Source organism: Phalacrocorax carbo, chromosome 3 (genome assembly GCF_963921805.1).
Source record: "Phalacrocorax carbo chromosome 3, bPhaCar2.1, whole genome shotgun sequence".
In the NCBI taxonomy this organism is placed as follows: domain Eukaryota; kingdom Metazoa; phylum Chordata; class Aves; order Suliformes; family Phalacrocoracidae; genus Phalacrocorax; species Phalacrocorax carbo.
In genome coordinates this window covers 95,657,704-95,670,231 of record NC_087515.1, presented here as the reverse complement: position 1 = coordinate 95,670,231, position 12,528 = coordinate 95,657,704, and the positions used below count along the sequence as shown (strand labels likewise).

The 12,528-nt window shown below is 40.5% G+C and overlaps 1 protein-coding gene across 3 annotated transcripts in view; it reads left to right on the top strand.

Annotated features, from left to right (window-relative positions):
- Positions 1-12,528, top strand: part of RIMS1 (regulating synaptic membrane exocytosis 1) — a 354,008-nt gene that overhangs the window by 331,325 nt on the left and 10,155 nt on the right. For 2 of the 3 annotated variants that reach the window (XM_064447811.1, XM_064447809.1), the window contains one exon: positions 10,881-11,022. In XM_064447811.1, the coding sequence (XP_064303881.1) occupies positions 10,881-11,022 (142 nt within the window). Of the gene's footprint in view, positions 1-2,742; positions 2,922-10,880; positions 11,023-12,528 lie in introns of those variants that run through there. The other variant, XM_064447810.1, reaches the window with a different exon arrangement.

The window sequence follows — 12,528 nt, the reverse complement described above, 5'->3', positions numbered from 1 at the left end:
TTCTGATGCTGTGGCTGGTGTCTGTCTGCGGCACAGCTGAACATTTATGTCTTGTCAGTAGAGTTTTCCTCAGTGCATATTTGATGATGGACATAAACCAGCGATACTGGATGCAAACCTTACAATTTCGTAGCAGAGTTATGCCAGAGCATTCATTTGGGCTGAGCAATCTGTCTCTAAACTGAGTCTTCATGTACGGTTGTCCACTTTCAATAACATAAACACATCAGGAACAATTATATCTTGAAGTTACGCAGTGTTTATCTAGCACAGATCCACTGTCCAAGTCCGTAGGTGTTTTTACATGCTGACTGCTGTAACTAAGGTAAACGAGTCTGAATGCAATGCCACAAACAGCGATTTTAAACAAACATTCAGCGACTGTTTCACTCACTGTTTACCTCTCTTAACTACTGCTATGGATAAAAAGCGGATTAAAAAGAGAAATTTTGCACCAGGACCATCATTTAAGTGGATTTGAACTGACCAAAAGAAGGAGCCTCCCCTCAGTTTTTAGCCTCTCTTCTGGCAGCTGTTGTCTGGGCTGACCTCATATATGTGGGGGTGCGGTAGGTCCTTATGTCATCACAACACTTCTGGCTTGGGACTTTATATAGTCACATTTAAAACAGCATTCAAAAGTAATGCAAAAGAAATTCAAAAGCAGAGTAAGCCTTAACGGAGGTGCTTTGGCCCAAGGAGAGCACGGCTATGTTTTACTGTAGGTGAACCTTCAGCGGGGTCACTGGTGGATACAAGGTACAGCAGTGCAAACAAAGTTGCAAAAACAACATGCAAATTTGTGCTTAGAAATGTAGAAAGTTTAAATGAAAGTTTGTTTTAGGGTATGGTACTTTGGAGGCTGCCCAGAAAAATTTATTCTGTAGAGAGTCTGAGGCTAATATTTCAGGAGGCAGATGAGCTCGAATTCACTCTTCCTGCCATGGTGGAGGAACAAGCCAAGCTTTTGGTCAGCCTTTCTCCAGAAGAGAAGATCCAGAAGAGCAGGTCAAGCACTTACAATCATGGAAAGGGGTTTTGGTCATACAAATAAGAAATATAAGGAATGATTTTTCCTGGGACCAGGAGAAGGAGGGTAAAGGAGGAAAGACTGTGACCAAAGTGGGGGCTTTCTTGGAGCCTATGGTGTGAAAGCCTTTCCTCTGTGGGTTTTTTATTTAAACTTCAAACCTCTGCTGAGTTTCCCTGAGCAAAAGCCTGAGTGGGGGGGAACTTCCATACACTTGAGGTAAGTGCAGCACTTTGGGTAAAAGTGCTCAACATGGCAGCCTGGTCTCGGAGCCTTTGCCATGCAGATGCTGAAGGCGCGTCTCGGGAGGGTGGCATGTGCACATTAGCAGCTACCAACATCACCATTGCATTCCTACCATGGCATTGTACTGATCTTTGGAAGATAAATCTTTCCATTTAATTGCATTTTACCTTTTTAAATTTTTAACATACCTCATGAGAAAATCGCATACCAAACGACTACATGTTTTTCAAAAAGGTGGTAAGCCTCCCTCCCTCTGGTGTTCTGAACATCATTTCTAAATGCATACCGCAGAGCAAGAAGATACAAATTACTTTAATGATCGCACTATGTAGGAAATCTGTACCTATGCAATGAAAATAGGTGGATATTTCTGCATGGGTGTGGCATGAGATATACTGCATCTCTACCGCAGAGGATTTTGAATGTGATAGTCACCTATAAAGTACTTGCAATCGTAAGTCCTGGTATATGTTTATTAGCTGAAATGTGCAGTATCATTTGTGGCATTTTTCTCATTAATCATTTTACGAATCTTTAAACAATCAGAACTTCACCACAACTTGAAGATCCACTGGAGAGAAATTTATTGCATGCGTGTTTTTTTGGCTTTTTCCCATTATAATTCATTGAAATAGTTTTCTTCCTTCTGCTTGACAAAAGCCGAGTCATTTCCTTTCTCCTTTCTATCTTTAATCAACCTGATAATCCAAATTCACTATATAGATTAGGTTGGGTACCTCTGTTCTTTGTAAAAGAGAGTGAGAGAAAGCATATGGGTCCCTACAGTGCTTGAATGCCAAGTTGACAAAGGTGTGTTAAATTAATTGATTCTTAACCAGTTGCAAGAGGAAAGGATATTACATTTTTGGAATAGAGTATCAGGAAAATGGAACGATTTGACCTGGGAACAACCATATGGCAAAGTCTGTTTCCTCAAAACGAAGTTTAAAGATGAAAGGAGTAATTCAGTAATGAAGTTCTGTTCTCAAAATGCACGTGGGCCCTTAGGAGGCAGTGAAACTTTAACTATGGCGTGCTCAAGTCCCTCTAAGACAGTAACATCATTAAGACTTTTCTGTAGTGTAACGGCAATTTAGTATTTAATGCTAATTTGATGCTTTCTCAGTTTTGCAATCTTTCAGGTGGTTTTGTACCAAAATTCATGCAGAATGAGTCAAAATCACCAGGATAGAGAAATGTGTTTCTGGGTTTATTTGACTCTTCTCATCCAGTTCTGAACAGCAGCATTAAAAAAATGCATCAAACAAGGTTGCCAAGAATATTTTGTGCTCTTCTCTACTTACACATGGCTAGAAAATACACTGCTGACTGAATTTTTTAACCTTTCAGCAATATATTATGAAGTGCTAGCTGGCAGGTAGTTCAGTACTTTTTCACTGCAAGGCCCTATAATGTAATCACAGTTGTAAAAGGAACTTGTGAGTGAAGCAACTTGATCATTCCTCGCAGTGCTGCAGTGCCAAGTGGTTACAGGAGAACGAGGGAGAGGCAACGCCAGGACCCCAGAGATTTATTCTACCCAGAAACAGCACAAGATATTTAAACAAAGGTGAAGCTGCTTTAGGTGCTGGCTGCTTGCTAAGGATTATATCGTAGCCCATGTTTAATTTTGCTTAAACCAGAGGTAAGCCTGTGTTTTCTGTGTGGTGCTGTGATGAGCCTACGTATTAGTCTGATTTAGCAGTGTGTGTTAGTCTGGGGTTATAACTTTGCAATGCTTACAGTCACTAAGGAAAAACCTGTGTCAGTGTGGCACTCCCTTGATCTGATACGCTAGAAAGGATCTCTAAAGGCAGATTAGTAACATTTTTAAAAGGAAGTGTAATACCCACCTGGAGGTGCTGGTAGTGGTAAAATAAAACTTGAAGGGCTTGAAAGTTGCAGTCCGAACAAATCAAACTACAGGAAAGGTACAGAATATTCAGATCAATTAACAGGATGCTAATTGTTCTGAGAAAGAGGAGAGGACTCTTTCTGGAGCTCTAATGTCTCCTGATTAGTATGCTGTGCTGTTAAATTAGGGCTGAGTTATTGTTCAGAAACTTTTCCGCTGTACAAAAAGGCATGTAACATTATTTTCCTAGAAGATGCTTTGGCACCAAAGGTTTTGACAGTGTTTCAATTTACAGTTTTTATGGTAATTATGAAAAGAATTAGAATTGTTGCCAGGTACATTGGAAATGTACATTGTTGAATGTACAGGTTGCCATTCTGTACATCAGATAGTCCTTATTTTTTGAAGATGCATAGCAAGAGTGAGGGGTTTTTTTTTGTGATGTCTTATAAATTGTCTTATTGGTGATATAATTTTGTAAAATGTGTAATCATACTGTCCTTTTATGTTTTAATAATAAATACTAAAATATTTGTAACTGTGAATACTCTTATTTAAAAAACAGATTTACTAAAATTAAAATGGCTGCCTATAACCAAAAAGGACTTCATGCAGTTACTTAAATATGTTTAAATCCTTAAAAAAAATAAAATATTGTTTTAGTTTACCTGAAGAATCTCTTCCACTTTCTTCTGCATTACGATTTTGTTTTCCTCTCCTGTATTAACTGGCAGCTGTGTCCCAGCACCCTTTCAGTGGACAAATGTTATCTCTGAACCATATGTCAGTTCTCTTCTACGGGTTGGCCGGCAGTAAACAATGCTGTAATATAATGCTGTGTTTTGCTGGAAAAATGTTACTGTTGAAGTGCAAACAGCTCTTCTGAGCTTCTTATTTCAGCCCGTCTCGCTTTCTCCTCCAGTCTAACAAAGCCAAGAGTATATGAGAAAATGAGTGCTTGAACATTTATAAACTGTTTGTATAGTAAATAATTTGTTGGGAACTTGCTGCTGTTGTGTTACTAATTGAATTTCACTGAAACAGGCTTTAAGAGTTGAAAAACTAGGCATATATAATATACCTATTAGCAGTTTCATTTACATATTCTGCTTTTATATAGCTCTTTGCATATATGTGAACAAGATAATTAAGATGCTGTTGTTTCGTATGTTTATAAAGAGTGTTTAGTGCAATCACAGCAGTAAAAACTCGTTACCATATATCATCCCTGATTGCCTTATTTTGGCTGACAGTGTTCTGGTTAGACATGGGTTTTCTTCCCTGACGTGGGAAAATCATATGTATCAGGGTGATCATACAAAACCACAGGCTTGTTTTCACTATTTTTCAGTAAACATGCCTAACACCATCTTTTCTTAAGGAGGCAAGATTTATAAAAGCAGTTTCTTGAAGTTTTCAGGTGGTAAATAATGGCCTGATTTCAAGTTCTTGGTTACTTTTGTTTTGTTTTGAGCATGGACCTTAAGCAGTTCTTGTCATTTGTTCTCAGTACTACTTCAGCTTCGCAGAAGTCAGTAGGAGCTGTTGGACAAGTTACTTTCCTTTGAAATCTAAGTGCAAACTGTTAAAAGTTTTGAGTTTGCAACTTTGCTTTTCAATGAGTAACAGAGTCAGAAGCTCAGATTCTGAACTACACTGGCTAAAGTGCCATCACAGCATTAATATATCCGTTAACAGCATTTCAGCGAAGTCTTCTTTTGTTAGGATTGGTGCTTTTTGTTCTTTTGTCTCTAAATATGTAAGGTAAAAAATAGCGTGTGTATTAATGGACTAGTTGCACTATCTGTTTTGTATTATCTGAAAATATTTATTGGGAAAGAAGTTGGTTTACCAGCTGAATGTGTGAATTTATAAGTATAATTAAGAGATACCATTTATTCCAAACTCCTGAAAAAAAATACACCTCGATAGATCATCCCACCTGAAAAGGTGAACATTCGTCCTAGAAGGTTTTGTTATTTATAATAGTATAAATGTTGTTTGTAGATTTGTTTGAATAAATAGAAATGGGAAAAAGTACATGATGGTTTATATTTGCATTTTAAACCTTGGGATCTAATACCACATAATATAAACAGCATTCTCCTTTCTTGGAATATATTGTGTGACAGAGGAAACATTTAAAAGACCATTACTGAAATATTTCAGATGTCTTTTTATAAACAGCATTATATATTCAGGAGAGTGTTGCAGAATACAAAAAAATGAAAAATACGGTGGAGCGTTGCAGTATATAAAGTTTGGGGAAAAAAATCGTATTTAAATGTCATATTTTTTACTATTTATCTTCTGTCCATAGTCACTGTGCACTTTCAATCTTTGACATCAATCTACTGCTGAGTTCATCTGAGAGATGAACACATGTAAAAGAACAAATGCTGTTTGAATTATTTCTTCCTTTCTTTCTCTGTTTTAGGACTATAATCCAAGGGGCACTTTTTCAATTCATGTGTAAATACATTTTGTTGTTGTTTAAAAGTGCTACGTGCAGAGTGAGTGGGATGCTGCAGAACTTGTAACTCAGCAGGTTTCCAAGCAGCCAACTCTGAGGTTGTAAAATCAGTAACACATCAGAAAGGACCAGAAGGAAATATGCCCCTTGGCTTTTCTTTTTATAGTCCTTTGAACTGAGGACGACCCTTACTATTCCAACTGGCATAATCGTGGTGTCTTGCACAGTCAGTGTACAAACCAACAACAGGGTCACAGTCCTGCCAGGTTTCAGTCAGAGCTGGCTTCAAGCTGTAGGTCTTTTAGGCTCTCTTTGGATGCATAAGCATGCTTGATACTGTGAACAGTTTGCCTTTGAGACGTGATGACTTTGAGTGTTAGCACCCTGCTTATTATCCCTTTCATTAGTGGATTTAGCAATGGTGTATGCTTTGTTCTCTGGAGTGTCCTTTTGAGCCAGTCGTGAATGCTCCACACCACATACCCAGGAGCTGTATGTCTGTAAATTTGCTTCTCTTTTTTTTGTGCTAACCAACTGGTTGCCCTCAGGTATGATTCTGGGCAATACTCGCTCAAGGCACCTCTCCCTACAGGCAGTACATAGAAGACCATGTCAGGATTGTCATCTTCTGCCCTCAGAGGTTTCTAGAGGTCCTATTGATTAAGTCACCAGGCTTGTGTCCATGCATGTTCCTGTATGACCCCTAGCCTTGTCCCTTGGCATCACAGGATAAAAGTTTCACTCCAGCAGGCCGTGGCACAGCCCCTCCCGTTACTTCAGACTTACTATACTGAAACAAAAGCAAATGTAGTAATTGCCTCCAGGCACCACATGGAGCCCAGAGGAAGAGCCAGGCCAACGGTGATGCCATGTGGCAGTCGTGACAGTGCTAAGGGCAGTCATGGATACAAGTCATTTTGGGCCGTTTGTCCTGGCATTGACCTCTCTGAATTTGATGCCTTTAGAAACATAAAGCTAGCCTTGAGGTATCTCTAGTAGGCCATCTTAATTCTATAGATACTATCACTGACCCTTTCTTGATAATATAATTCCCTTGTCAATAACATTTTGCTCCTGGCTGCTCTCCTTGAGGATGATTAGGAAGTACAGAAACTGGGGACGCATCAATTGCATTGATATTTTGAGCAAATGTAAGATAGTCCCTACACTAACAAGCTTGCTTTTTGCTCTTCATCATTACTTAGATCAGGAGCTCCATTAATTTACTTCTGCCTGAGAAAACCAATATCAGGGACCAGTTTCTTGTCAGACTAAAAAGGAATCACTATAGGCTATATTTATAATAGGTAGACTGAAATAGCACATGGCCCACTCTCATTGTAGCAGGGGTGCTACAACAAGGCTGCTGATGAATTGCAAAATGCTTACAAGCTGTGTATTTTTTTTTGTAGCTGCAGATGGCTGCTTTATGATCCTTTTGCTTCGGTTACTAAATCTGCAAAAACATTTATCACAATTGCTCTGTAATGGTTTTTCTCTAGCTTGTACCTGTTAAACTATGTGTTTAGATGCAGTTTATGGACATCAATCTGCATTTCTGCATGCAGAAAGCCTTACACAACTGGCACAGCAGACAGAAGCATACAGACCATTTTGGAGTAAATTTTGCCCCTAAATGGTATTCAGTATAGAGCCAGTTTATCTTCAGTCTGCACAATGATATAGTGCAATTTACACAGTGCAGGCAAAGAACTGTAACATATTATAAAATTTAATTGTACATATCAAAATAATAAAAATTGGGAGCAGGACAAAGCATTCTCCAATGGATACCCAGACAAGAGCAGAGAATCTTCTCAATATATCATAGCATGGATATTGAATGTAAATATTTTATGAACTTGTACTGTTCATATAAATAGAGAGGGTTCCGAAGATATATGCAGAACTGCTAGATTAAAAGTAATACAAGGTGAAAATGAAAGGGTTTTTTTTTAAAAAAAAAAAACATTATGAAGAGCGGGAGAAACACTGGTAGTTGTTCAGATCCCGTATTTCGTTGTGCAGTCAAGGCAGGACTGGAAGTTGTACCCCAGAGTGACTTCACCTTACCGGGGACCCTCTAGAAATAACAGCAGCTCCCACCTCAGCGGATGCTAACTACCTCCCTCCCTTGCAGAATGGGGTTTTGCTGAGAAGTTTACAGGACTACACCAACAAGATAAAATGTTCTCATTACTTTTTGTGCTATAAGTGGATGAAACAAATACGATATGCGTAACTGACCGAGGTTAAAACTTGCAAAACCTGTGCAACATGTGTTTCAGTTCTTAGTCATGGGCAAAAGCAACTCCCTTTATCCCACAAAACTCTCGATGTATTTTACCATTCTGTCTTGGGTTACTTCTATATTATATTTCTGATTGTATTGCAGAATATAAGGGTATAAAATGAAATACGCAGGAGGACTCTAGTTTTTCCAGGAAACATTGTGGATATTAGTAGCAGTTACAAGACAAGGCAAAAGAATTTCTTTTTAACCTTCAACCTGAAAAAAAAATGTTGATGAGAGAAAAAAGAAGTGGAATCCAGCACAGTGAGACCAAGTGCAGTGACTTGAAAAGCATTTGGAAAAAAGCCAGTCTGGTGTTTGCAGCACAGTGAGGCAAGGTTGTGGACTCGCTTGTGGCCATGCACGAGGATTCCTACTTCATGGTCGGTGCATTTAAAATCTGTGGAGCGAAGAAGTATGTTCAAGCAGCAACATGGATGTTATCCATGATAATATAAAACTACTCTTTCAGAAAAGACCCAATTCAGAAAATTGCTATTTTCAATCTCTACCGTTGCTCAAAGCTAAAATATTAATTTATGTAATTTAGTCAGTGGATATTTTTTACAGTTATTATTTCTATGAATATGTTCTTCATTATGCTTTCGCAGCAGCCTGGCTTTAATCCCTAAGTTTCAGCACCCACCGTGTTGTCCAGGTGGTCCAGAGCAACAGCTCTTTCCCAATTTGCACTAAGGTCATAACGATCTTGCAGCTACCTTTAGTGACTCATCACTCCCATTTCCTGAGCCGTGAATACTCACAGGCAACCCTGTTCAGCTGCCCTCATTTCAGGCTCTACCGTATTACATACTTCCAGTCACGCTGCCTGATCTGGCTGGCTCCAGAAAAGGCAGCAGGGGGTAAACCCCATAATCTCACCCGCTTTGTAGGAGCAGGTGGAAACAGAGGCACTTTCAGACAGGTCCCAGCAAGAGAGAGAGGCACAAAACAACACGAGTGGCAAATGCATAGCTACTGAAAATGTGAGAATACCGCTTTGGCGCAGGGCTCTGCCTGTGGGTTATACTTCCTGGGCTGCCTTTTGATTCATTTTTGATGCTCAGCTTACCTTTCAGCATTGATATGCTGGACACACCATCTGTTTTTAAAGATAAAGCTCAGGTCCAAAATACAGCATTTGATTTTCTACATACGGAGTCACTAAAGTTCCAGCCACCTGTACTGTCTAAGAGTGAAGCCTGGCCTGCCTGGTGCACCTTGCCCAGCCTAGCCTACCTCACATTTAGCAGCACCGAATAATGCGTTTTCAGCTGACCAAGGACCCGGAATTTGGATGACTTGCAGTGGCCCACAGTAAAACCTCAGAGCTTCTGGCCTCAGAATAGAGTAAAGGATCTGTGGAAGTAGCAGATTTCTTCCACTCAGAGGCGTTTGTTTCTCTGCCTCTGGGTGGCCATAGCTAGATGGCCCCTAGTCCAGAATGCTTAAAAGGAAAACCAGAGCCCCTTTTGCTGTGGTACTGTCTCTTCTTAGCCCAATATATGAATTATTTCATTTTCACTTTGGGCATGTTTTCTGTCTGTCTGCTAGCTCCAGAGAGGCTACTGTGATAACCCCAGGGGAGGGGGAGCTGCTCTCTCCTGTGTGTTTTCTCCCTGCCCTCCACCAGCTGTGCAGACCCAAAGAGCAAGGGCCAGCTATTCTCACCAGCATGTTTAACCACCGTGAGCAATGGGCAGGCTGTGCAGGAGATACCAGATCCATAGCTTTTATGTGAAGAAAGGCCAAGAACTGTCAGCTTCAAGTATCAACCATGTCCGTGTGAAACAGGAAGGTGAAAAACTTTTCGGAGCAATTCAGTCCCCACAGCAGGCGGAGGTGGCAGAAACATTTATGTTTTTCAGATGCTCCCCTGAGCAGACTGTGAAAAGGAAGCAGAGGCTTTGCAGAAAGCAAATGAAGGAGCACTGAAATGAAGGGGGAAATGCAGGAGACTGTTTTTGCATGCGCTTATGTGACACTTTATCAAATCTGTTACTTCCTGGGAGAAAGTAACGTTACCCATTGAATGATAGGCTGAAGTAAAAGGAAACGAACAGGCCTCGTGAGTTTGAAGACAACACACACTGTTACATCACATAGAGGCTTTGGTGGAAGTATTTGAGTTAAAGGTCTTTGAGTATGTGTATCATCATTTAGAAGCGTAATTTCTGCCATGCCACAGCAGAATTTGTTGTAGATCGGCTGTTGCCCCTTGAGCCCATAATCACCCCTGTAAAGAACTGGAAACTCTCCTTGCTCAAGGGTAACACGAAACCTTCCAAGTGGAGCTCAAAGTGCATTTTAAAGAATGCGTGATGGAAGCTTTTCCAAATGGATCAAGTCTTTAAACAATTTCACAAGATTTACATTGCTCTCTAGTGTTCAATTGCAAGCCTAGACTCTGTGAAGTCCATCATCTTCCACATGGATTCTCCAAAGAGTTAATTCTACTTAGAAAGTGCTGAGACGAGAAGTTATGTAAAGCTCATTGTTTACTTTGCAGAATTTCTGTGGTGAAAAGTAAGATTTTGCTGGGTCAAAACACATCATTATACTTTGATACTGAGTATTTTAGTATTTAACATTTTTCTGTTGAATGCATGAAGGGTCTTTTTCCCTCTTTTTTCCTGTGAGAATTGTAACTTCTTTTGTAGATACCCAACCCAACTAACGAGGTGGCTAGAGACACCTTCCCGAGTGTATGGTTAGCAGACACTATCACAGTCATCCTGTCTATATTCTGGCTGTATAAAGATTAATAATAAGACACCTGATTTCTAAAAGCTTTCCCTAGGCTGCAGCTCTTTTACAGAGACATCTTCACCAGTTTGCAGCTGTAGAAGAGAGTTTTCTTCTTCAATCAGAACAGTCTTTTTGTATTATTAAACAGTCAGATCACTTGTTGGGGGAAAACTGCAAGGGAAGACTTTGTTGGAAGTTGTTGTTCTAACTATTGCTTCTTTTTCTTTGCTTTCAGAGGCTGGCAACAAGAAGCTAAAGAGCACGATACAGAGAAGCACAGAGACAGGAATGGCAGCAGAGATGAGAAGTCGTATGGTTCGACAGCCAAGTCGGGAATCCACTGATGGCAGCATAAATAGTTATAGCTCCGAGGGCAAGTAAGTGGCATTAAAAACATCGGTAATGTAGGAGAACTTTGTCTTTGTAAGAAAACTGGGGATGTGGACAGAGGTCCTAGCTCTGGCTGAAGGGGATAGCTCTGTGTACAGGTTCTTCCTCTTCAAACGTTTGCAAAACTGAACTATTTTAGGCACCTAACACAAATTTCTTGAAAACTAAAATTGAGAGAGGGCTTCTCAGGGATTCACATTTTCCCTGTCATCCAGTGAGGCATTTTGCTCATCAAGAGACAACTAAATTCAGACCACAGTATTCAAAACAAAACATAGGGGTACTTTTTCTTTGAGTTATGTTTGGATTAACTCAGAGTTAAACTTCAGATGTTGTATGTAGATCCCTGGTGATATGAAACTCTGTTCACTAATACTATACACAAAGAAAGTTTAGTTTGGAGTTGGTCCAAGTCTCTTATTGGGAATTGTAAATCCAGAGTCCAGCTGCCCCATCAGCTGAAATTGGGCAGACAACTGTGGGGAATGGGGCAGCTGTTCGCATTCACTGCTGAATGACTCAGTATGTAGGGAAGGAGAACAAAGGCAGGTCTGACACAAAAGGGTGCATGAATACTCCAGCCTCCTCGCCGCTCTCAGTGGGACTCTACCATGTGTGCCAAGGCACAGTGGTCACCAGGGAATTCTTAGAATATGCCTCCACAAAAAAGGGGAAACTGAAAACCTAGAAAAAATGAGAGATGGGGGCTTCTTTGGCTTCATCTTTTTATGTGCTTACTGTGTTACCGCAATTGCTACTGCACATTGTATAAGGTGTGAAGACCCAGGGTAGCCATGGTGGTGGCAAGGAGCTGTGTCAAGGTGCAGTTTCTCCATCATCAGATGATCTCACCACCCTCATGTTTTTTACAGTGAGGGTGGTGAGGCGCTGAAACAGGCTGCCCAAAGCAGTTGTGGATGCCTCATCCCTGGAAGTGTTCAAGGCCAGGTGGGATGAGGCTTTGAGCAACCTGGTCTAGTGGAAGGTGTCTCTGCCCATGGCAGGGGGTTAGACTAGATGATCTTTAAGGTCTCTTCCAACCCATGCTATTCTATGACTCTATGATAATACTAAGAATTGCAAAAGCCATTTAAGAAAAACAGGTTCCATCATGAATAACTTAAAACCAAAGTAGATAAGCATCAGATGAAGAATGAGGGACAAGAGTAAAATATCTCAGTATTTTTCCCAGTATGATTCTATGGTAGAGCATTATGTTTACCCTTTTAACACTCCATCCTGCCATCCTCCTTCCTCCATTTAGGCTGGAGTGTCAGTCTGTAAGGCACCAGTCACTCCCCATGGTGGCAAAGGGTCCAATAAACTGGACCCTGCGGAGGAGGAGCCAAGAGAGCCTGTTTCCCTGGTTAGCAGTATGGGAGAGGTGGGAGCCCAGCACTGATGGTGAGGACCTTTTCAGGGGAACAGCCTAATCCTCTGCTCCACCCTCAGAGTGTGTAAACAGATTTGGCAAGGCTGGGGCAAACAAGGAC